The following is a 24,114-nucleotide window of genomic DNA, read 5'->3' as shown; positions in this document are numbered from 1 at the left end:
GCCAAAGACATCTTGAAAAAGAAGAATGAAATTGAAGGACTCAAGCTTCCTGATCTTAAAACTTATGGCAGCCATAGTAATCAAAAGAGCATGGAATGGAACAAGGACAGACATATAGACCAATGAAACAGAACTGAGGGCTCAGAAATCAACCCTCACATTTACGGCCAATTGATTTTTGACAAGGGTGCAAAGACCACTCAATCTGTGCTCCTTTGCCCATCTCCACCAAGCTTTCCAGGCCAACATCCAGGTTTGGATTCTCAACCTGGATCTCCAACCTGGCACTAACCTTCAATTTTGTCTTTCAGATCTCTCTTGGCTCCATGCTACCTATGCCAATGTCTGCCCAGGCTTCTGCAACCTCTGCATGAACCCTACATTCCAGTTCCCTAGTTATCCAGGACAAAAAGAGTTCAAACAAGTAAGACGTTGATGCAATGGTACACTTATGCACCATTCCGTGAGAGTACTGAAACAAACCCACTTCAGAAGGGAGTCCAATTGCCAAAATTAATATTCCTTTAGGTGAACAGTGGCTTAGAGCAGGGTCACCTGAGGTGTATAATTCCAAGGAGCACCATTCACACTGTAGCTTATAAAATGTATATTATGGAGGTAGCCATTAACATAAACATAATACAAATGGTGTCCTTGAATTTTACAATGCCATACTCTCAACTGAATCCCAAGTCATTTTGAAGTCTTCAAAGTTTTAGTTTTTTAGTTTCAAAATTAACATTCCCTAATTCCTTGTAAATATAGAGATCTTCTCATTATCTATTTAAAACAAAAAACAAAGAAACTAGTTTTTAAAAACAGCAAAAGAAAATGCATGAGCAACAACTTCAGGAAAGGATTTGAACTTCAAGCTAAAATATGATAGTCAAAGAAGGAAGAGAAGATTTTAGTAAAGCTTGGTACAACTCCTGACCCTGCCCCCAGTGGCAAAACTGGTGAATGCACAAAAACCTGAGAATTCTTAATAGTATCCCATATATTTGAAGACAAGCAAAATGAGGCTGGAGAGAAATGATGAAGAACTATACAGAATACAGGCATCTCTCTCTATATGCGGGCTCTATGCTGACACGGGGGATCAAAAAACAAATTCAGAGAGAACCCAAGATGGCGACTAGGTAAGACAGGGCAAAAAAACACCTCCATGAAAAATACTAGATAAAAGCCAGAAAGTGACCCAGAACACCAGTTCCAGCGATGCACCAGCTGGACAAGGTCTGCTAAATCCACAGGGACCACGCATTTGGTGAAACCGGGAGTCCGCATTCTGAAATGAGTGAGTGAGCCAGCTGAAACTGTGGGTTGGCATTTGGAGATGGACTAGTTTAAAAAAAAAAAAACCACACACACTCAAAAAAAGAAAACACAAAAAAACCCAGGAGCAGCTGCGGATACAACAGGGAGAACCATGCAGCGAAGCACAGCAGGAGCGGGCTGTACCAACGCCTTGGTGTCTGGCATAGAGGACAGCCCTTCCCACACCCGCTGCTGATTGTCTCGGGGCCAGGGGGGCAGAGGGGAGCCAAAAGGAGAAAGAAACCGTGCCCCTTGCAACCATCTTCCCGGTGGGCTGGGGACGCTCCTGCCCGGGGCTGGACCCACAGCCCAGAGCCACGCCAAGAAACTCAGTGTGACGGGGAGTGATTCCCGCAGCACTGCGCACACGCCACAGTATCAGCAGTGGACAGTGGCCTTTAGGGCACCCACAGCTAATTGTCCCAGAGCTGGGAAGGCAGAGCTGTGCAAAGAGGGGGAAATTAACACGACCCATTCAGCCATCTTTACAGCAGGCTGGGAACACCCCTGCACAGCCCGGTGGCCCAGGGCTTCCCTGGTGGGCTGGCACACTCTTGTGACGTGGCGCAGCCTTCCCTCGACAGGGGTCCTAAAGAGCACGGCTGAGAAGGGGGGCCCACTCAGAAATCCCAGGGACCCTACGCCAGTGCCAGGGACTTGTGGGTCAGCGGCAGAGATGATCTGTGGTGGGACTGAGGTGAGGGCTTGGACTCTTGCAACAGCCTTAAATCTCCGGGAACACCTAGCAGGTTTGATTATTAAAGCTGCGCTGCCTCCCTAACTGCTCAGACACACGCCTCACATTCAGGACAGACAGCACCAACAACAAACCCAAACTTGGTGCACCAATTGAACCCCAAAAGAATCAGACCCCCACACACCACAAAGACAAAACTGGGGAGAACTGACTTGAGGGGAATAGGCGACTCGCGGATGCCATCTACTGGTTAGTTAGAGAAAGTGTACGCCACCAAGCCGTACATCTGACAAATTAGAGATCGGTATTTTATAGACCCTGAAAGAACCCTATCAAGTAAAGCAAATGCCAAGAGGCCAAAAACAACAGAAACTCTTAAAGCATATGATAAAACCAGACGATATGGAGAACCCAAACCCGAACACCCAAATCAAAAGATCAGAAGAGACACAGTACTTGGTGCAATTAATCAAAGAACTAAAGTCAAACAACGAGAGCATGGCACAGGATATAAGGGACATGAAGAAGAGAATGCACAGGATATAAAGGATATAAAGACCCTAGAAGAGCATAAAGAAGAAATTGCAATAGTAAACAAAAAAATAGAAGAGCTTATGAAAATAAAAGAAACTGTTGGCCAAATTAAAAAGACATTGGATACTCACAATACAAGATTATAAGAAGTTGAACAACTCAGCATCCTCGAGGACCCCAGAACGGAAAATAAAAGAACAAAAGAAAGAATGGGGAAAAAAATCAAAAAAATCAAAATGGATCTCAGGGATACAATAGATAAAATAAAATGTCCAAATTTAAGACTCATTGGTGTCCCAGAAGGGGAAGAGACGGGTAAAGAGTATTCAAAGAAATTGTTGGGGAAAACTTCCCAAACCTTTTACACAATATAAATACACAAAGCATAAATGCCCAGCGAACTCCAAACAGAATAAATCCAAATAAACCCCCTCCAAGACATATTCTGATCAGACTCTCAAATACTGAAGAGGAGGAGCAAGTTCTGAAAGCAGCAAGAGAAAAGCAATTCACCACATATAAAGGAAACAACATAAGACTAAGTAGTGACTACTCAGCGGCCACCATGGAGGTGAGAAGGCAGTGGCATGACATATTTAAGATTCTGAGAGAGAAAAATTTCCAACTAAGAATACTTTATCCAGCAAAGCTCTCCTTCAAATTTGAGGGAGAGCTTAAATTTTTCACAGACAAACAAATACTGAGAGACTTTGCCAATGAAAGACCTGCCCTACTTCAGATACTAAAGGGAGCCCTACCAACAGAGAAACAAAGAAAGGAGAGAGAGAATATAGAGAAATTTAACAGACATATATGGAACATTACATCCCAAATCACCAGGACACACATTCTTCTCTAGTGATCACAGATCTTTCTTCAGAACAGACTCATACGCTAGGACATAAAACAAGCCTCAATAAATTAAAAAAAAAAAATTGAATTTATTCAAAGCACATTCTCTGACCACAATGGAATACAAATAGAAGTCAATAACCATCAGAGACTTGGAGAAATCACAAACACCTGGAGGGTAAAAATTAGAGGGAAATGAAAACATTCCCGGATAATCAAAAGCTGAGGGACTTTATCACCAGTAGATCAGTCCTATAAGAAATGCTACAGGGAACTGAGCAGGCTGAAAGGAAGAGACACTAAACAATTGACTGAAACCAAATGAAGAAATAAAGATTTCCAGTAAAGATCACATGGTAAATATAAATACCAATACTACTGTATTTTTGATTTGTAATTCCACTATTTACTTCCTACAGAATCTAAAATACATAAACTGTAATGATAAATCAGTGGTTTTGGACTCAATACAAAATATGTAATTTTTGACAAGAACTACATAAAGGTGGGGGAATGGAGGAGTAAAGGAACATAGTTTATGTGTCTTATTGAAGTTAAGTTGGTATCAAAGAAAAACAAGATTGTTATAGACTTCAGAGGTTAAATTTAAGCCCCATGGTAAACACAAAGAAAGTATCAGAGAATATGACCATAGAGATGAAAAGTGGAGTATGGGTTACGAGAAGTGGGTGAAGGGGCAATGGGGAGTTAAGAAAAGAGTGTAGGGTTTCTGTTTGGGGCGAAGAGAAATTTCTAGTAATGGATGGTGGGAAGGTGATAGCATTGCAACATTCTAAATGTGATTAATCCCACTAATGGAATGCTAGGGAGGGGTTGGAATGGGAAGATTTAGTCTGGATATATGTTTCCACAAGTGAAAAAAAAAAAAAGGCAGTCTAAATAGACGATTACAATGAAATGCCAAGGATGATCCTGGATGGGATCTGAGGATAGAGGAGAGGAGGCTCAAAGGGACACAGTTGGGACATAAGAAAAAAAAAAAGGAAATATAGAATGCAAGCTTTGTATCAATGTTGAATTTCTTGAACTTTTTAGCTGCACTTAATGGGAATGCATAAAACAATGTTCTTGTTCATGGGAAACGTATATGTGAATTATATTGTTTGTTCAAGGATGTGTGCAGCCTGCTCTCAGATGTTCAGAAGACAGAGCAATAGATGATGGATGATAGGGAGGGAGGGAGGGAAAGAAAGAAATGGTGGTGTGACAGGATGTTAAAGTTGGTGGATCAGGGTATCAGGGGAGGGGGGTCAGGGTATGCTGGAGTTCTGTGTATAGGGTTTGTATTGTTTTTGCAACTGTTCCTTTAAGTTTGAATTTATTTCAAAATAAAATTTAAAAAAAAAAATCAAAGGTTATTCTCCCTATGGAAACAATAAACATGCCTCTCCCCAAAATGAAACAAAGAAAAAGACTTATAAACTGCTTTTAAAACTAGTTTGAAGCCAAAACCCAACAAAACAAAAAGAGACTTAAAATAAAGAAGTCAGGAATGCAGGTGGTAAAATGATGGCTGGCAATTTCTGAATCTATTTAAATGCAGAAGCAAGGCTTTTACGAAATGGGGATTCTGGTTACAGAAAGGAATATAAATGTGACAAATAACAAATAGCTAAAAAAATGAGACGTATAAGACAAGTTGAAATGGAAATAAATGTATGGTGGTCAATTTTCTCATCTTTCACAATGAGTAAGTCAACACTAACATGGAAAGATGTCGTTTTAAAACAACATAATATTTTAATTTCTTAATGTTTTTCATAGTCACTTTCAAAACTATAGACAGTATTTCCTAAGGAGTCCTCTAGTGATGAAGAAATACATCAAAAGTTCAGCAATCCCTCTAGTTTCTTGCAGTTTCTTTTCCTTCTATTAAAATCAAATAAGATTAAATATAATAATTCTTACTGTAAAGTAGCACACACAGTTGTTATGGCCATTAATCTGTCCATCCTTCTATCTGCATGTCTGTACATGCATATGAGATGACTACTGTGATAGCCATCTAACAGTTAATTTCTGAGTTATGGGATTAGAGTGACTTTTTTTACTTTTTTCTTTTTATTTTGCTGTACTTGTTTGGATTATTTATAATACACATATACCATTTTATTTAAACAAAAATAATGAGCTTGGTGAGAAGGCCTAGTAAAGATTTTATACAAGCTCAAGTTAAGCCTTCAAATTTTCAGAGGAAAATGTCTGCTGATCACCCATCACTCAAGTCTCTATCAAATTTTTTCAGTTTGAGTGTAAGGAAAGTGGGGTACCAGAAATCCTAGTTTCAATATTTACCAACTTTTTAAAAAGTGACCAGAGCATTCACAAAAGTAGTCTTTCCTTAACCATTCATGATGCAGTCTTTGAGTCTGAGAGCAGTCAGCAAGGTCCCAAGTTCATTATAACTACCACAGAATATCTCCACTTATACAATGCTATATTTGGGTTTCAATGCAATAATGTCTCAAGGTGTTCAACTATCATTTAAGAATAGTCTATCTTCTATTATATCTTTAATAAGGAACAATTCCTAAACCCCTCTAAATGAAAGAAATATTTCATGGAAAGGAGAAAAGGTATAGCTTATCTAAGTAAAACTCATATCTGTGAATCAAAAACTTAATAAATCTTATGCACAAATAATCTAATGTATTAAAATAAGACACATACCAGCAAAGGTGCTTGCATTGTTTTTATAAATCGATGAATGCTCAGTGTAGTCAATGGCTGTTCCATTAGTGTTCTTCTACATTGCTGGGTCAAGTCCAAGAGGGGTTTGCAATGAAAAAAGTACAGATGTGCATATTCTATGTCCTCAGTGCTACAAATAAAAAATTAGGGGCAGATCCACTTAATGAGATCCAACGTTTGACCCTTCTACCATCCAAAAAGGTATAATAACCAATCTCTCTGTTGTAAGTCTTATGCTTTTCAAATTACTGTTTTGGTATAAAAAGTGTATAAGAGTATAACATTAAAATAAAATGGACTTATGCAAAAAAAGGGAATATAGGTATATTAAAGAAAATTAACCTTAATATTTTTAACAAACCACTTGAGTTGTATAAGCAATTTTTTCCCGAACTCTTTCACATGACAGCTTCTAAATTAGGCTACAGGCAGGCTCGCATTTTTTTTAATAAAAGGCTGTCATATTATGGACAATGATATTATCTTCAAATATAGTTGCTTTTCTAGAGCCATGCTAAATAAAGCTTTGTAACACAAATTTTCTGGTTTAATTTAAACCCAAAGCTGTTTTGAATAAACTTCAGCCAAAACATGCCTTAAGATAGAAACCATGTGACAATTTGTGGGAGTTTGTAAGTTGGTATCTGAAATATAACAAAACGCAGCAAATACAGTTTATAATTTGAGTTTTGGCATTTCCTTCAATATGAGAATTCAAAGATAAAACATATAGTGTGGGTAAGGTTTGCCAAAATTGAAATAGCATTTAAAAAATCTCCATTTGGTATTAGTTGGGGTTTGGCAAAATACTCTAAAATTTTATTTTTTAAATGTTATTTTACTTCTTGATACATGCTTAAACTGAGTACCTGAGGTTGGCTGACTTTCAAATTTAATTACAAAGTAATTTCTAACAGATTGAATGATTAAAGAAATACTCAAAAATTTATAAAATGCCTACTATGTGTTAAGCTGGTGCTGAACACAAGAGACAATAATGAATAAGACAATACAAATCCTTGAGAACTTAGACTAACGGGAATACATTTAGTAAACAAATAATTAAAATATGTTATAAATACTACAACAGATAAATATACAAAATGCTATGTATTTTATTCTGCCTCAAGTTGGGGAGGAGAAGGAAGGCATGGAAAAGGAAGTTCATCACAGAGTTAAAAAAAAAAAAAAAAAAAAAAAAACAGAAAGAGAAAATGACTTCTCCAAGAAGATAGGACAAACAGTCATTTTAGACAAAAGGAACAATATAGTCACGGTGCAATGAAAGTACATAGGTCTTGAGGGAAACCCTGACTAGCCACATATTGCTGAGAGAAAAGTGCTGACAGTCTAAAGACCCAGCTGAGGTGGAACATATAGAAACCTCTGAAATAGTAAAATAATACTGGAAAATTATTTAATCAGGGATCATTTGGTTCCAGGTGACAGAAACTCATCCAACTAATTCGAGCAAAACAAAAAGGGGTGCAACTTACTTTATTAAAAGTTTTGAGGAGTATCTCACAGAATACAAGGAAAATACAAACAATTGGATCAGAGAAAGGGCAGACCCCAGAATAAATGTAAAGACAAGAACAGCAAGAATTCAGAGGTCTTCATTCTGTCATTAACACATTTTAGCTCCCAAATCTCTCTGTGAAGTGTAATACAGCCACCTCGCTATCTGATCCATTTTCTCCACGCCCAACTCCAAGTTCCTAGGAGAAAGGATCTCATTTGCTCAGGCAAGCCAATGGATTGACTGGTCCTAGGCCAGGTGCCCACCTCTGGTTTAACTACTGAGATATGTATGAGGCAGGGATATCATCCTTCCTGGCCTGCACACAGATTCTTTAAGAAGGGAGTATGGAGAGGTAGCAGAAAGTACAGGAATTTCTAAGGATGGTATCTCTTCTATTGCCTTTTGTGTACACCCTTCTTAACAGACATACAATTTCAAATATACTCAGGCCCAACATAATACAGCAATGAACATACTAGTCTTACCCAATGTTATAGCCCCAGCACCTAGAAAAGTGCCTAGCACATAAAAGGCATTTAATTCACTTGAATGAATTAATAAATGAAAAAACAAATGAAAGAAAGAAATGTTTCTGCCCCTCCTTAATGGGGAGACAACCCAAAGTCATGGTCAGCTACTTCATCCCGAAGTGATGTCACAGAACTACCGCATTCATAATCTGTGGTTCTTCCTGGTTTGGGTGTGACTCTTCACCACCCTGTTATCCATGGATAAATAATTCAAACATTCCACAATATGCTAAATATTCAAAAGCACATGAAAAACAGGGTAACTGCACATTTTTAAGTTCCCACTGAGAAAATGAGTTAAAAACAAAAAACTTTCAGAACAGTACTATGCCTGTTTGTTATATGTTAGGACTCAGTGACTACTCACAGTGAGTACTGTCAGCATTTATGGTATTGTCAGCATAATTCTCAAATTGTTAAAAAAAAAACAAAACAAAACATACTTCTCATATAAATAGTAAACTCTCATCAAAGCTTTATTAAAGTCATTAATGAGGAAACCAACAGAATGATGGTTAGTTCAGTATAGAGAGACTATTGGAAAAAGGACTTCTGGTTTATTGTCCTAAGGGCAATAAAAAACAACCTCTCTTTGCAGGGGCTTTCTTCTCCACCTACCCTTCCAAAAAAATCATTTCACCTTATCAGTTTCCTATTCATTAACCTTTAAATTTACAGAGTTGTAAAATATCTGGGCTTACCCAACTAGATATGGTAAATCAAATAGAATTACTGTTCTCTGAGAGGTCAAAAGAACTCAGGAAAAAAAAAAAAAAAAAAAAAAAAGCTCTTGCATGGCATTAAAAGATCACAAAATCACCTTTTTACCTTGCTTTGGATTAATTTTCCTGAATAGCAATTTGAAGCCAAATTTAAAATCTTTAAAATGCCCTAGTCATTCCTTGTGTCCTTAAATACTAAAGAAAATAAAAACCTTAATTCTAAGTTCCTTAGCCAAAAAAACAAGGAAATTGTAAGCTAGAAATTGGACAAGAAAAAAAAAGAAAAAACACTTAAAGCACTCCACTCAAAAACTCTACTTAAATATATTCTAAATTATTATGACAAAATTTTCATAAAATTTTTACAGAATTCTGATAAACGATTTCTGGAGCTTAGTTATGAAAGTCAATTTTTATCCCCTATCTGATCACTGTGGAGAATCTATTCCTAACATGCCTCACTTGACAACCTGTGGTATCATGTCTTGTGGTTTATCCACATTCTTTCTTGATCCTTGTCTAATACCACTTCTAGATACTTAAACTCATTTTCAGACTGTACAGAAGATAACAGAAGTGAAGGGGACTTCAGATTTCACTGGTATATTCAAATTTGCTTATGACTCCTTTCAGATAAACCCATACTGAAAGGGTATTATGGAAATGTGAAATAAGTAATGTGAAGTAAGCAAACAATAAAATACTTAAAATTCTTGATATATGCCTTTTATACATACCCAATTCTTTCCAAAATTGCAATTTCTGTGGTTAAGACAAATTGGTATGTGGTCCCATACACAAAAGCAGCTTCCATGACTGCTCTGTGTTCTGAAGAAGAGATAAGGGAGTTGGGAGACAGAAGTTATTTTGTGTTACTCTGTGACAACATCTATTCTTAATATTTTCTTACACCCTTTTATGCTGTATTGTATTTGAAATGCTACAAAGAGAAAAAGGTAAACCCTTTAAGAAAATTCCTTTGTGGGGATTCCAGTTGGGAAAATGCAGGCAGTTAAAGAAGATAAGAAAAGCCTATTTTATTCAAGTTAAGGGAAGAATTAAGAGGGAGTAGAAATTGAGTTACACTTGAGAAGTAACATATGACAAATCTGTGATAGCTTCTTTCTAGCCACAGAGCATGTGAATCCACCACACAACTTTATATTTTATATATGTGTGTGTGTAGTTTCCAGTTTAGTTATTTTATCAAATGTGTTTGTATATATAGCATAAAGAAAAATAATTCTACAAGGTATATTAAGAAGAATAGTGGTTCCCCTACTCTCACCCTAATTCCAGGTCCCAAGGGACACTACCACTTTCAACTGTTTTACTGCTTCTTTTGGTATTTACCTCCAACTCTCTAAATGACATACCTAGACACATACTTCCTAAATTTTTTTTTTTTTTTTTTTTAGGTTCTACTATTATATGTTGACTTTTCACTATGGAAGATGATAAATCAGCTCTTTTCTGAAACGTGACCCCACAAACATGCAAACTCCCCATCCCAGCAACTCTTCCAATATAGTTACAATGTTTATTACATCAATATTTAGTATTTACATTGTTATGACTTAGTAAATGCCATTCACAGATAAGCTATCCAGGACAGAACGATCACTTTACTTTTTTCCACAATTTTGTTTTCATTGCAGTTATAATAACTCTTTCTTAAATTTTTGTTTAGATTTCTTCCAAATTTATTCCTAAACTCTTCCACAATTGTCTAAACCTACAAATACTTCAGATATATCAGGCATTCTATCAATTTCAACTTCCTGGAGAAATTTCTACAGAACCTTCTAATTTGCTCCAATATGGACTGTTGCTACTTGACCTGCAGCACAGTTGTCACCTCATCATCATCCTGGGGATTCTCTTAATTTTCACTCTTCTATTGGATCTCTCTTTTGCCTGTTATCCACAATTCTTTATTTATTTGCTGCCTTGCTCCGATTCTCCAGCACCTTCTTGTGAGAGGATGTTTGGAATATAGGCATACCTCAGAGATAATGGGGGTTTGGTTCCAGATCACCACAATAAAGCGACTATTTCATAAAACAAGTCATACAAAGTTTTTGGTTTCCCACTAAATACAGTATGTTTAAATTATAGAGTGGTCTATTAACTGTACAGTAGCATTATGTCTTTTTAAAAATGTACATACTTTAATTTAAAAATACCTTTTTGCTAAAAAATGTTAACCATTATCTGAACTGCTGGTGGCGGGTCTTGCCTGGAGGTTGATGGCTGCTGCCTGATCAGGGTGGTGGTTGCTGAAGGGTGACTCTGGCAATTTCTTAAAGTATGACAACAATGATGTTTGCCACATCAATTGACTCTCCCTTTCATGAAAGATTTCTCTATGACATGTGAAATCATTTTACCCATAGTAGAACTTATTTCAAAATTGGAGTCAAAACTCTCAAATCCTGCCACTGCTTTATCAACTAAATTGATGTAATATTCTAAATCCTTTGTTGTCTTTTCAACAATGTTCACAGCTTCTTCACCAAGAGTAGATCCCCTATCAAGAAATCACTTTCTTTGCTCATCCATAAGAAGCAACTCCTCATCTGTTCACGTTTTATCATGAGATTGCAGCAATTCAGTCACATTGTCAGGAGCCACTTCTAACGCTAGTTCTCTTATTGTTTCCACCACATCTGCAGTAACTTTCCTCCACTGAAGTCTTGAATCCCTCAAAGACATCCACGAGGGTTAGAATCAACGTCTTTCAAACACTGATATTTTGATCTCTTCCCCTGAATCACAAATGTTCTTAATGGCATCTAGAATGGTAAATCATTTCCAGAAGGTTTTCAATTTACTTTGCCTGGACCCATCAGAGGAATCACTATTTATGGCAGTTACAGCCTTGTGAAATGTATTTCTTAAATAACAAGACTTGCAAGTTGAAATGATTCCTTCTTGATCCATAGGCTGAAGACCGGATGTTGTGTTAGCAGGCATAAAAACAACATTCATCTCATTTTATACCTCCATCAGAGTTTTTGAGTAACCAGATACATTGTCAAAGAGTAGTAATATTTTGAAAGAAATCTTTTTTCTGAGCAGTAGGTCTCAACAGTAGGCTTAAAATACTCAATAAACCCTGTTGCAAACAGATATGCTGTCATCCAGGCTTTGTTTTTCCAATTATAGAGCACAGGCAGAGTAGATTTAGCATCATTCTTAAGGGTCTTAGGATTTTTGGAGAGATACATGACCACTGGTTTCAACTTGAAGTCACCAGCTGCATTAGCCCCTAACAAGAGAATCAGCCTGTCTCTTGAAACTGTGATGTTTTGAAGTCAGGCACTGAGTTCCCTTTTCTAGCTATGAAAGTCCTAGAATGGTAACTTCTTTCAACATGAAACTGTTTTGACTACATTGAAAATCTGTTGTCTCGTGTAGCCACTTTCATCAATTATCTTAGCTAGATCTTCTGTTTAAGTTGTTGCAGCTTCTACATTAGCACTTGCTGCTTCACCTTGCACTTTGATGTTATGGAAATGGCTTCTTTCCTTAAACCTCATGAACCAACCTCTGCTAGCTTCAAACTTTTCTTCGACAGCTTCTTCAACTCTCTCAGCCTTCAGAACTGAAGAGGGTTAGGGCCTTATTCTGGATTAGGCTTTGGTTTAAGGGAATATTGTGGTTCTTTTGATCTTCTATCCAGACCACTAAAATTTTCTCCATACCTGCAGTAAGGTTGTTTTGCTTTCTTACCATTTGTCTGTTCACTGGATGTGCTGGTTTGTGTGTATTATGTCCCCCAGAAAAAGCCATGTTCTTTGATGCAATCTTGTGGGGGCAGACATGTTAGTGGGGATTAAGTTGGAACTTTTGTATTACATTGTTTCCATAGAAATGCACCCCACCCAACTGTGGGTGATAACTCTGGATAGTTTCCATGGAGGTGTGGCCCCACCCATTCAGCCTGGGACTTGGTTAGTTTGCTGGAGCACTATATAAGCTCACACAGAAGGAGCGAGCTTACTACAGCCAAGAAGGACACTTTGAAGAATGCACAGGAGCTGAGACAGGAGCTGCAGATGAGAGACAGTTTGAAGATGGCCACTGAAAGCAGACTTTTCCTCTGGAGAAATTAAGAGAGGACAAACGCCCCAAGAGCAACTAAGAGTGACATTTTTGAGGAACTGCAGCCTAGAGAGGAACGTCCTGGGAGAAAGTCATTTTGAAACCAGAACTTTGGAGCAGACGCCAGCCACGTGCCTTCCCAGCTAACAGAGGTTTTCCAGATGCCACTGGCCATCCTCCAGTGAAGGTACCCAATTGCTGATGTGTTACCTTGGACAGTTTAACCAAATAAACCCCTTTTACAAAAGCCAATCCATCTCTGGTGTTTTGCATTCTGGTAGCATTGGCAAACTAGAACACTGGAGTAGCACTTTCTATTTTCTTCAAGAACTTTTCCTTTGCCTTCACAGCTTGGCTAAATGTTTAGCACAAGAGGCCTAGCTTTTGGCCTATCTCAGCTTTTGACAGACCTTTCTCACTAAGCTTAATCATTTCTAGCTTTTGATTTAAAGTGAGAGGCCTGCAACTCTTCCTTTCACTTGAATACTTAGAGGCCACTGTAGGGTTATTAACTGGCCAAATTTCAATATTATTGTGTCTCAGGGAATAGGGAAGCCCGAGGAGAGGGAAAGAGACGGAATGGCTGGTAGGTGGAGCAGTCAGAACACACACAACATTTATCGATTAAGTTCGCTACCTTACTTGGGTGCAGTTTGTGGTGCTCCCAAACAATTACAAAAGTACCATCAAAGATCACTGATCATAGATCACCATGACAGATATAATAATAATGAAAAAGTCTGAAATACTGTGAGAAGTACCACAATGTGACACAGAGACATGAAGTGAGCACAGGCTGTGGGAAAAATGGCACCAATAGATTTGCTTGACACAGGATTGCCACAAACCTTCAATCTGTACAGAATGCAATAACTGCAAAATGAGGTATGCCTATAAACAGTTTTTGTAAATCTGTACTTCTGAAAGTGTCTTTTTCTACTTTCATAACTAATTCATAGTCAGCTGGGTACAGAATTCTAGGCTGAAGTTATTTCCCCAATTAATTTTCAAACCATTGCTCCATTTTCTTCAAACTTTCCAGTGCTGCAACTGAGAAGTATAATGCCATTCTGATTACTAATCATTTAATTGCAATTTCTACAATCCAGAAATCCTATCACCTTTCACCGTCCTATACTTTGTTCATAAAATGTCTATAAACTTCTTTTCAACAAAGTGAGATATGATGCTGTCAACAAAATTTTTTAAATAAAAAAATATTGTAAATAACAAATATTGAAATAAAGACAGCCAACCAGTCAACAATATTTATTGAATACTAAAGTATACTATAGCAGTCTACCATGAGGACCGTAAGGAAAGAAAATTAATAACAGCCAAGTCTCAGAGCACTTAGTATATGCTAGGAACCATTTTACTATTCAAATTCATTTGCTCCTCACAATAACACTAACAGGTAGGCATAATTATTTGCCCCATCTTAGTGATTAGGAAACTGAGGTTAAGTAACTTGCTCAAAGTCACAGTATTAGTAATTAGAGGAGTAAGCAGTCTGGTTCTAGAGTCTTGTTCAACCACTATATTATGCTGCCTGTTTAAAGAAAAATAACATAATAGTAAAGATGCTTTAAATATATTTTAAAATATAAGATATTGTGATCAAAAAAACACTATTTTATATACTTCAACATACTCACTCAAGTATAGAGTCACAGAAAAGATTAAAGAAAGTTAATAAATACCTGATGTTCCAATGGCTCTTACATATGAGAATACAATATTTGCTTTTCCTTTTAGAGCATTTTCTATATTCTGAAGGTCTTCCCAGGTGCTAATATATTTTACTTCATTAAAAAGAAGAGCACTGGAATAAAGAGAGATTTAATTAGCATAAAAATATGATCTGTATTTAGTTATTTAATATATATTTGTCAAAGAAGTTAAAAGAACAATCAAAAAAGAAATATAATTCCTTGGAGCAAATGATCAGTGGTAGAAACCTAAACATTTTATATTAAATTAAAATCACTCTCCAAATCATTACTCTGTTCCTGAGAGTTGTGAGAAAGGGTATACATTCTCCACCATAACCACCTTAACAGATTTAGGCTGTTTTCAGTAACATCCTAATCTGGACAAATAATCACTGACAGATCTCTTAGCCTTGAACACATCTGAGCTCTTCACACATCTAAACGACAGACTCCTCTCCATGCTCTGTAAGACCTTAGATGACGTAGACCTTGCCTATGTCTCCAACTTCATTTTGTTCTACTATTCCTTGTGTCTAACATACTCTAGACACACTAGCTTCCTAAAAGGAAGAACTGAACAAGCAAAGCTCTTCCACGGCTCAGGGCCTTTGCACACACAGTTCTCGTTTCTGGAAGCTATTCTCCCCACTCCTTCTCATACATCTAGTCTCAGTTTAAATGCCATTGCCTTGGAGAATCCTTCCCTACTGGTCCTAAGTAGATCTTTAGCATTTTTCTCTTCCATTTCATACTATTTGATTCCTCTGTAGCACTTACCACAATCTAAAATTTTTATATATTCATCTACCTGTTTATACCTGCTTACCCCATTAAACTGTAACCTCCTTGGGGCAGGGACCTTGTGTATTTTATCACTATATCCACAGTAACTTAGAACAGAGCCTAGCACACTGTAGGCAATCAATAAATATTTGTTGAATGAATGAATGAAAACATAGAGCAGGAATTATTCATTCCTATTTTTCATCTGAAGAAACGGAAGTTCAAAATACTGAAGCATTTACTCAAAGACACATTTACTGAATTGAGGAGACAGGAACAGAACACAAAACAGGTTTTTCCACTCTTTGACAATGATCTTTCTGCTTCACTGTAATTCTTCCACATCATCTTTTCAATGTATAACTGAGGATAACTGATCATATTTATCCATCCAAAAGAATTCTCTTTTTTTCCTTTTCTGCTTCTATTTAAATTCTCTATTTAAGAGACTAAACTTCACAGGTTTTTGAAAGTTGCTCCAAGTCCACATACTTCCACATAATTAAATACACAAAGGTACAATCAAATATCTCCAATAAATTAGTAAAGCACAGTTTCTTCTTACAGAAAACATGGTGCTCAAGGTTTTTTACACCCGGACCCATTTATACTCTTAAAAATTACTGAGGTCCTTAAATAGTTTTTGTAGGTTATATCTATCAATAGTAGCCAAAATAGAAATTAAAACAGAAATTTAAAAATATTATGAATTCATTTTAAAAGTACAGTAAAAACTACTGCATGTTAAACTAAATTTTATTTTTAAAATAACAAAATTTTCCTCTTCAAAAGAATTTACTGATATTAGTGGCTTTGTTTTATATTTTTTGCAGATCTCTTTAATATTGGACTAAATAAAGATAGCCAGATTCTGATAATTGTGTCTGCATTCAGTCTGTGTGACATCACATGTCATGTGTAGCCTCTGGAAACTGCACTCATTAGAAAAAGAAAGTGTGAAAAGCAAATAATGCCTTGGTTTTATTATAAAAACATTTTTATCTCATGAATGCCCTGAAAGTGCTGCCTTAATAAATTACATTGGCTTAAATATTTATCTACTCATTACAGATTTCTTCAACTTTTACAAAGAAGTGTAAAACTTGAACTATAAATTCCAGGGCTCTTGTTCTGTTTTAAAAGAAACATTTACTGAGCATTACTTAATATGTGCTAGGTATTTTCATGTTTTCATTAGATCCTCAATAATATTCTTGGAATATTGTTTATTCTACAGAGAGAGGAAACAGTCCAAGGGATTAAGAAACCTGCCTCAGATAATGCTGCTGGTCACTGGTAGAGCTGAAATTCAAATCCAGTTTTCTGACACTTAGGCCAGGACTTTCTAAACTACATTATTACTGACCTCTCTTAAATATGGGAAACCAGGTGGAAATAAAGGGAACTATCATAGAGTCATAAACACATAAAGTCATAGAGGCAATCTGGGTTATTAAATGCTTATACATTTTAGCTAACAAGTCCAGAATTACCCTGAGTTCTTTCAAAACAATTGGGTAGCTACTGTCTAGTGAACTCGATTGGACTACCATGTAACTTCCAGGCATGGAAATTACATCCACTCATTTACCTGTTGGGGCTCTAGTGGCCCCAACCTACTTGCTACAAACATCAAACCTGAGAATGGAAATCTCCTTAACCTCTTTTCTCAATAAAGACTGGCAAAGATAAATTAATAAAGGCCAACATTTATTAGGCTCTTGACCCATGTCTGGCATAGTACTAAGCACTTTAAAGGCTGGGTCCAGTTTTTAGTTTAGGGGCTGCCCAACTCTGAACTCCTCTTTTTCTATGTGAATTCCCAGTTTTCTAAATCTTGATCATAGAAAGAACCCAAGCCCAATTATAGGAACTGATAATATCATAGACTTGCTTTTCTAGGCTCCCTGCTGCAAGGCATGAATGCATGACCCAGAATCACTTGCCTGATACTCTGATCCAGGAGTTAATGATGCAAAGAATTGAGGACAGTGGAGAATTATTTCAAGAAGCAGTAGTACCGACAGTCAGCTTCAAAGGCAGCAGCAACAGTGCTGTTAATGACAGTCCCCAGGGCAGGAGATGCAGAATGTGACATCCAGTGCTCAGCAGTAATGCAGCAATTCTCCCCAGACTAGTTCCATATCATGATTTTGACCATAATTCAGGGCCGTAAAACCTTTGAATCCAATGCTCCAGCCCTTCTAGTGAGCCTGAGACACCCTGTATCCTATCCAAAACCTTTTTTGTTTAAGCCAGTCAGACCCAGATTCTGGGGCTTATAACTAAGAACCCTCAGCAATGCCTTCTGTCTTAATTTTCATGAAAACCATCTGAGATTAGTACTATCATTAACCCCATTTTACAGATAAAGTCATGGGTTTAGAGAGGTTACCTTGCCTAATATGCCAAAGCTCATTAAATAGTCATTATCCACAAGGCAATAATAACAAAAACCAATAGCATTAGTATTCTAATGATCTCTGTGATTTTTCCCAGTGGCTTCCTAACTTTAATATGTTTTTAAAATATGTTAATTTCCAGAATATGAGGACAGCTAGGGATCTCTAGAATCCATTCCATAAGCTGTGCTCCTTCATCCCAGTCCCAAAGAGGAGAAACACTGACAGAAATGGGTTAAAGGAAAAGTCTCTCTTGAGATTTTTTTTCTCTGTTAATGGGATAAAATGGCCTTGGGAGTAACTCTTGCCCCAGAAAGCCTCTCTGTCTCCCAGCAGGCTTTTCCAAAGATTTTCCTATCATCACCATTAGGGAGGTAAGATACATGGCCAGGAACCAAGTGGCATCAGGAAGAAAAGGAACTAAGGAGTCTACCTGACCCTACTTTGAGAACAGTAGGCCCTCAGCCTTTTTTAGAAAAGAGACCATTTTTATAGTATATGTCCGTCATTCAAATTCTAAAAAAAAAACAATAAAAAAGGAAACGTTACTTTCTGTTTTGCCATACCAAATCACCCCCAAATTGGGGGTGAGGCAGGAGGAAGCAAAAAAAAAAAAAAGAAAGAGAGACAAATTACTTCTCTCTAAATGAATTATATTGTTGCTGAGCAGATCCATGTGTGAGATATCCCAAAGAGTTTCAATAAGCATTTCCTAAATTAATAGGGTTACATATATATTTAAAAAGTGGAAGTTACCTCTGAAATGTGACTTGCGAATAGGAGTACTAACAAAGTTCACAAACATCAGTCTTACTTTTTTCTTCACAACTGTATATTCTCCCACTGGCTTACTCTTATAACTTTCTTACCACAAGAAACAATCTCATAGGCTTATAACATAAGAGGATTGTTTTGCTCTTCCCCTTTTTAATACATACATATATATATACAAGTAAGATGGCATCTCAGACACTTCACAGTTTTGGACTAATGCCCCCTTTCTTACATACATGCTACTATGCTGTTCCCTAAGCACTTGATTTATGACAGTTAAAATATCCTGGAAAATCAATGTGAGAAAATTTTAATAGACCAAGATTCAGTATATTTTGAATCAATGATGATATAGCAATATTACAAATAGCCTACAAAAGAAAAAAAAAGCTACATGGCAGGCCATAATAGTCCAGAAAATGTAATTTTTTAAATTTGTAAAGGTTATCCTAAGTTATACTTTTTACTCTATGTCCATGTTTTACTAACTTAATTTTTTCACCAATTACTTTTTTCTATATTCTGAAAAGAAGGAACTTTCTAAAACCTTTTCTGTTGAAAAAGAAGAAAAGTTCAAGTGTACTTGTGGCTCACATGTCTCAATCAAAATATTCCACATGAAAAATAAATTAAAACGCTGTGGGAAAAGAATTATGAGTATGGCTTACCTATTTTTTTAAAAAAGCAAACAAAATAAAGCAATTTAAATATTTTCAAATGCAAGCTTTCACTTCATACACAAATATTTTCAGAAATATAAAAAACACATTATCTGCAGATATTTCTACTTCATTATAAGGCTATGTAATGGATTTGTGTCAAAAATAACCAAGTTAATCAAAATTCATGTATTTTTATAGGTGTGTGAATCAATTTTTGTTAATGGAGAAAATGCCAGTGAATTTTGGCTAGACTATTGCCTAATAAAATTCAAACTTAGAAAAATTATTAATGTATGGCTATACATAATATTGTATAATTTGTGATATACATTTATATCTCATATAGGTATAAAATATTAGATAACACTGCCTTAGAAGGAAGACTTCAGGACACAAGCCAAAACAATAACTGCTTAGCACTGAGTAATGGGATTATAAAGAATTTCAAGTTTTATTCATGAGTAATGGGATTATAAAGAATTTCAAGTTTTATTCATGGCTTTCCATATTTTTTCATATATACTACAATAAAGATCTTATTTCCACAATCTAAAAAATTCATTTTTCCAGTCTTTTTTTAATAATAAAAAAATCAGTAAGGTAGAAGGGCACAAAATGAATACACAGAAATCAGTAGTTTTCAAAATTACATGTATATATATAATTTTTACCTATATATGTTACATAAAATCTATTAACATACTTGTCTACATATGTTAGAAGATAATGGAATAAAAGATCCCATTATAATAGGAAAAAAGAGACAGAATGCCTAGTAATACATTTAAATTGTCTACAATATATATGAAGAAAACTTGAAAACACAACTAGAAGGCACAAAAGAAAACCTGAACAAATGGAAAGATGTCATGTTCTAGGACAGGATGATTTATCATAAAGATGTCAATCCTGTCTAAAATAATTTATAAATGTAAGGCCAGTAGGATTTGGGTAAGGAGGGAAAGAAACTGGACAAACTAATTTTATACGGTACACATAAATAAAACAAACAAGCAATTCTGAAAAGAGAATAGAAAGGTTAGACTTATCAGATTTTATAATACAGCAATTATTATAGCAGTAGTGGTTACAAACAGATTAATGAAACAGAATAAAAAGTCCAGAAATAGACCCAAATACATATGGGAGCTTAATGTAAAAAGTGGAATCTCAAATGGTGAAGAGAGCATCAATATCCCTTGTGCTGGGACAACTGAGTAGACGCCTGGATAACATACAGCTAAATCCATTCCTCACACGATTCAACAAGTTAAATTCCAAATGGATAAGAACTTAAAAAGTAACAGTGAAATCACAAAACCACAAGGAGAAAACATGGGTAAAGTCCTTTATAACAATACAAAAGAAGAACTTTACTTCAACTTAAAATCCAGAAGTTGAAATAAGAAAGATAAATTTGACCACATAAAATTTTTTTAAAGAGCTAAATGACAAAACTTGAAAAAAATTTTGCAGTTCATGTCACAAAGGTTAATCTCCTTTATGTGGGCAAACACGTAGAAGTTAGTAAGAATAAAGTTCAAAATCCAATAGAAAAATGAGTAAATGCTATGAAGTAACGGTTAATTTCCTATTCTATGAACAGTGTGTAAGCACAAAAGAATACAAGAGAGAGACACTGTTTATCGGGCATTGGCTATTTCAAAATGACAGTTTTATCAAGCAAAAGTAGGATGATAGACAGAAAAGCATGTTTTTATCCTCATGGCAATTTGCAAGGTACAGTAAGATACAGCATACCATTTAGCACAGTTTCTTCAATGTTCTAAATATCATCACTGGAAATTTTTATAAAATACCGTATTCCACAAGACACTCCCTCTTTGGAATTCTACCTCTTTGAAGTGTTAGTGTTGCCCTGGGGTGCTCTCTGGATGTGGCAATACCTAAATCTACTCCTTAAGGGCTCAAATTCCTACAGCTGCTTCCCTGACACTGAGGCATGATGGATATTCAAATAAAGTAGACTCATCTTTTCCTGTAAATTTGATTTTCTTGTTTGCCTACTTTAGAAGGTGGTTAGATTGGATTTGGGGAAGAGCAAAGTAGGAGAGAAGAAAAAAAAAGGGGATAAAGAATTAGCTCAAATCTGTAGTTTTGCTGATTGGGTAAAGGGTCCTGTTACTAAGTTCAGTTAATTTCACCTCCTATACATTAAAAAAAAAAAAAAAAAAAAAAAAAACAAACCTTCCTTGGTACCTCTACTCTGCACTCTCAAGATTATACAATGGCTACACAATGGTTTCTACGTAGGCTTGGAGCCCGCAAATCTTTCTCACATCCACCAGAAAGATCTCTCAGATGCAAATGCCTGCCTATAACCCTTCAGTGATGACCCAAAAGCTTAATCTCCTGTACAAAGTAAACAAAGATACCCTTCATCTAACCATCTGCCTACTTATCTGCTAATTCCTCCGTCATATTTTATATTCCAGCAAAATCACCCTCTCCCAACTATTCCCAACCTCCATGCCTTTGCTCCCATCCCAAGTTCCCCCGGCTTTCCTCACCTTCCCCTTCTTCATCAAGCAAATGCCTGCTTCCTTAAAGATATATCCAAAGTATCACCTCCTCCAGGAAGCCATCTTGATAAATATCTCTCTCATTCTAGACACAAATAACTATTCCCTGCTCCGTAGTTCCATAAGCCCCTATGCATACATACTTTTGTTAGTTTGCTTACAACATATTTTCTATTTATACATGTCTCCTCAACAAAACACTAAATTCCTAGAGAACAGAGGCAACATCCTATTCTGTTTTGTAAATCCAGTACCTAGCAAGCATCTGGCAGATAGCTGGAACATGGGGAATACTCAATTTGTAGAACTGATATTCTGTAAATCAGCATTAGTATGACACTAGGAACAGGACACTCCACAGCAGGACGTAAGCCCCATGAGCCAACGAGTTCAGATAATAGGGTGCCAGCACTGACAGCCTCTCCTCATCTAGGGTCCAACTGTTTCAAAACCACCTTGTTATCAGATCAGTCCAACTTGGACCTAATGCTCAAGGGCTTAGATTCATACTCTATACAAAAAGACAGCCTTACCATACCACTATCCCTCAGAGAATCTTCTTTCTCTGTTTCTTTGCCCTCATTTCTGGGTCAAAGACAGTCCAGGTATCCATCGGAAAAACAGCAGAAACCAGTAAGCTTCCTGAGGACAAATATCATATCTATCATTTGGACTTTTTCCTAAGCCTCATGACTCCCACCCTTGACACACTATTCCATGCTTGAAAAGGGCTTCCAAGGCTGTCCCCTATTGCTCTTTGGAATTCCTTCTTTAAAAAGCCACTCCTCACCCATTATAATTGGCTTCTTAGTCTATAAGCCTAGGGCCTATGGTTGTTAGGAACTTCTAAAGACCCTCCTTTAATATATTATCAGGACAGGAACATTTAAAGGTGTCCATTTGCAAAGTGGTAACAATAACTTTTTACCTGTTTAAGTTCTGTGTTTTCTATAATTCAATTTCCATCCAATTTCTGAGGGAATTGGGTGAAAAAAGAGAAGGAAAAGGAGGAAACCAAGCAGAAAAAAAGAAAGTCAATGCCAGTAAAGGTCTTAGTGGGCAACAAACCCATAACAGTGTTAAACTGGAAAAGTCTATGTGAATGCTTGACCTGAAGAAGTCATATATTTTCCAGCTCTGTCACCAAAGAGAATGCCATACCTCATTCAAGGTAGATTATATGAATGGATCCCAGGCCCAAAGCATCGGCCTAAAGATGCCATGCCAGGGAAATTAAATGTTGATTAACCCTGTCTCTCAGTAAGCACTCAGGCATGTGCTGGGATCGTTTAAACTATTTCTGCACTTACTGAGCAGGCACAGAGCTAGACATTCCTGAAAAGGTCTGGTTGGGATGAGAAGGATGCCAAGCACCTAAAAAACCCCAGAGAGAATAAAAAAGATGAGTTTTATATCTGGTGAAATCCTCACTCCAAAGCTAGAATCACGAACAACTGTATGACTCTTTGGTCATACTGTGTCAATTCCTACTTTGTATAACAGGATCCTAAAAAATATTTTAATGGATTGTGGTTGTCTAAGTGAAATCAACAGATAAACAACAAGTAAATAAATGAATGAGTAAACCTTGTACTTACAAAAGTACATGAGCAATGATGGCATTCACATCGAACAAGGTATCAGTAGGGAATTCTCTGAGTAAAATGTTGCCCCTATAAAAAAATGTAAAAACATATTATAGAAATATTTCCTTAGAATTCAATTTACTTATCTATCTAATACACTCAGCTGTAAGTTCTTTAATTTTAAAATCTGTATCTTATCCATATATCCCATGTGCCTATCAGAGTGTTAGCACACTCACAAATTTAATGAATACACACTCAAGGAATACGTTCACCTTAAAAGCTTAGGCTCTGGGCCTGGCAAAAAGACTGAAAGAAAATATGTTTCCAAACAACACTTCCTACCAACCTCCACATCTCTCTCTCTCTCTCTCTCTCTCTCTCTCTCTCTCTCTCTCTCTCTCTCTCTCACACACACACACACACACACACACACACACACACACACCATTTCCCCAAACTGGACTGGGAATGGGGTGAAGGAGGAGAGAGAAAGAATTTTCCTCAGATGCAGGACCCTAAGGAATTGGGATCTTTCTCCACTTCCTAGGCCAAATCCCAAGGGTAGGGAAGGATTTGAGAACTCTCAGATTAGCAGATCCAAGTACAAAACAATCTGTAACTTGGACACTGGTAGGTCTCTCAAAAATAAAGTA

The 24,114-nt window shown here is 36.6% G+C and overlaps 1 protein-coding gene across 2 annotated transcripts in view; it reads right to left on the bottom strand.

The window, feature by feature from the left end:
- Positions 1–24,114, bottom strand: part of TXNDC16 (thioredoxin domain containing 16) — a 153,972-nt gene that overhangs the window by 110,262 nt on the left and 19,596 nt on the right. For both annotated transcript variants that reach the window (XM_037832707.1, XM_037832708.1), the window contains exons 6-9: positions 23,471–23,545; positions 14,697–14,818; positions 9,624–9,714; positions 6,092–6,242 (exon numbers count right to left, since the gene is read on the bottom strand). In XM_037832707.1, coding sequence (XP_037688635.1) covers positions 6,092–6,242; positions 9,624–9,714; positions 14,697–14,818; positions 23,471–23,545 — 439 coding nt within the window. The remainder of the gene's footprint in view (positions 1–6,091; positions 6,243–9,623; positions 9,715–14,696; positions 14,819–23,470; positions 23,546–24,114) is intronic.

Source organism: Choloepus didactylus, chromosome 4 (genome assembly GCF_015220235.1).
Source record: "Choloepus didactylus isolate mChoDid1 chromosome 4, mChoDid1.pri, whole genome shotgun sequence".
NCBI classification, from domain to species: Eukaryota; Metazoa; Chordata; class Mammalia; order Pilosa; family Megalonychidae; genus Choloepus; species Choloepus didactylus.
The sequence above is the reverse complement of the archived record's forward strand: the minus strand, read 5'-3'. Positions and strand labels throughout refer to the sequence as shown.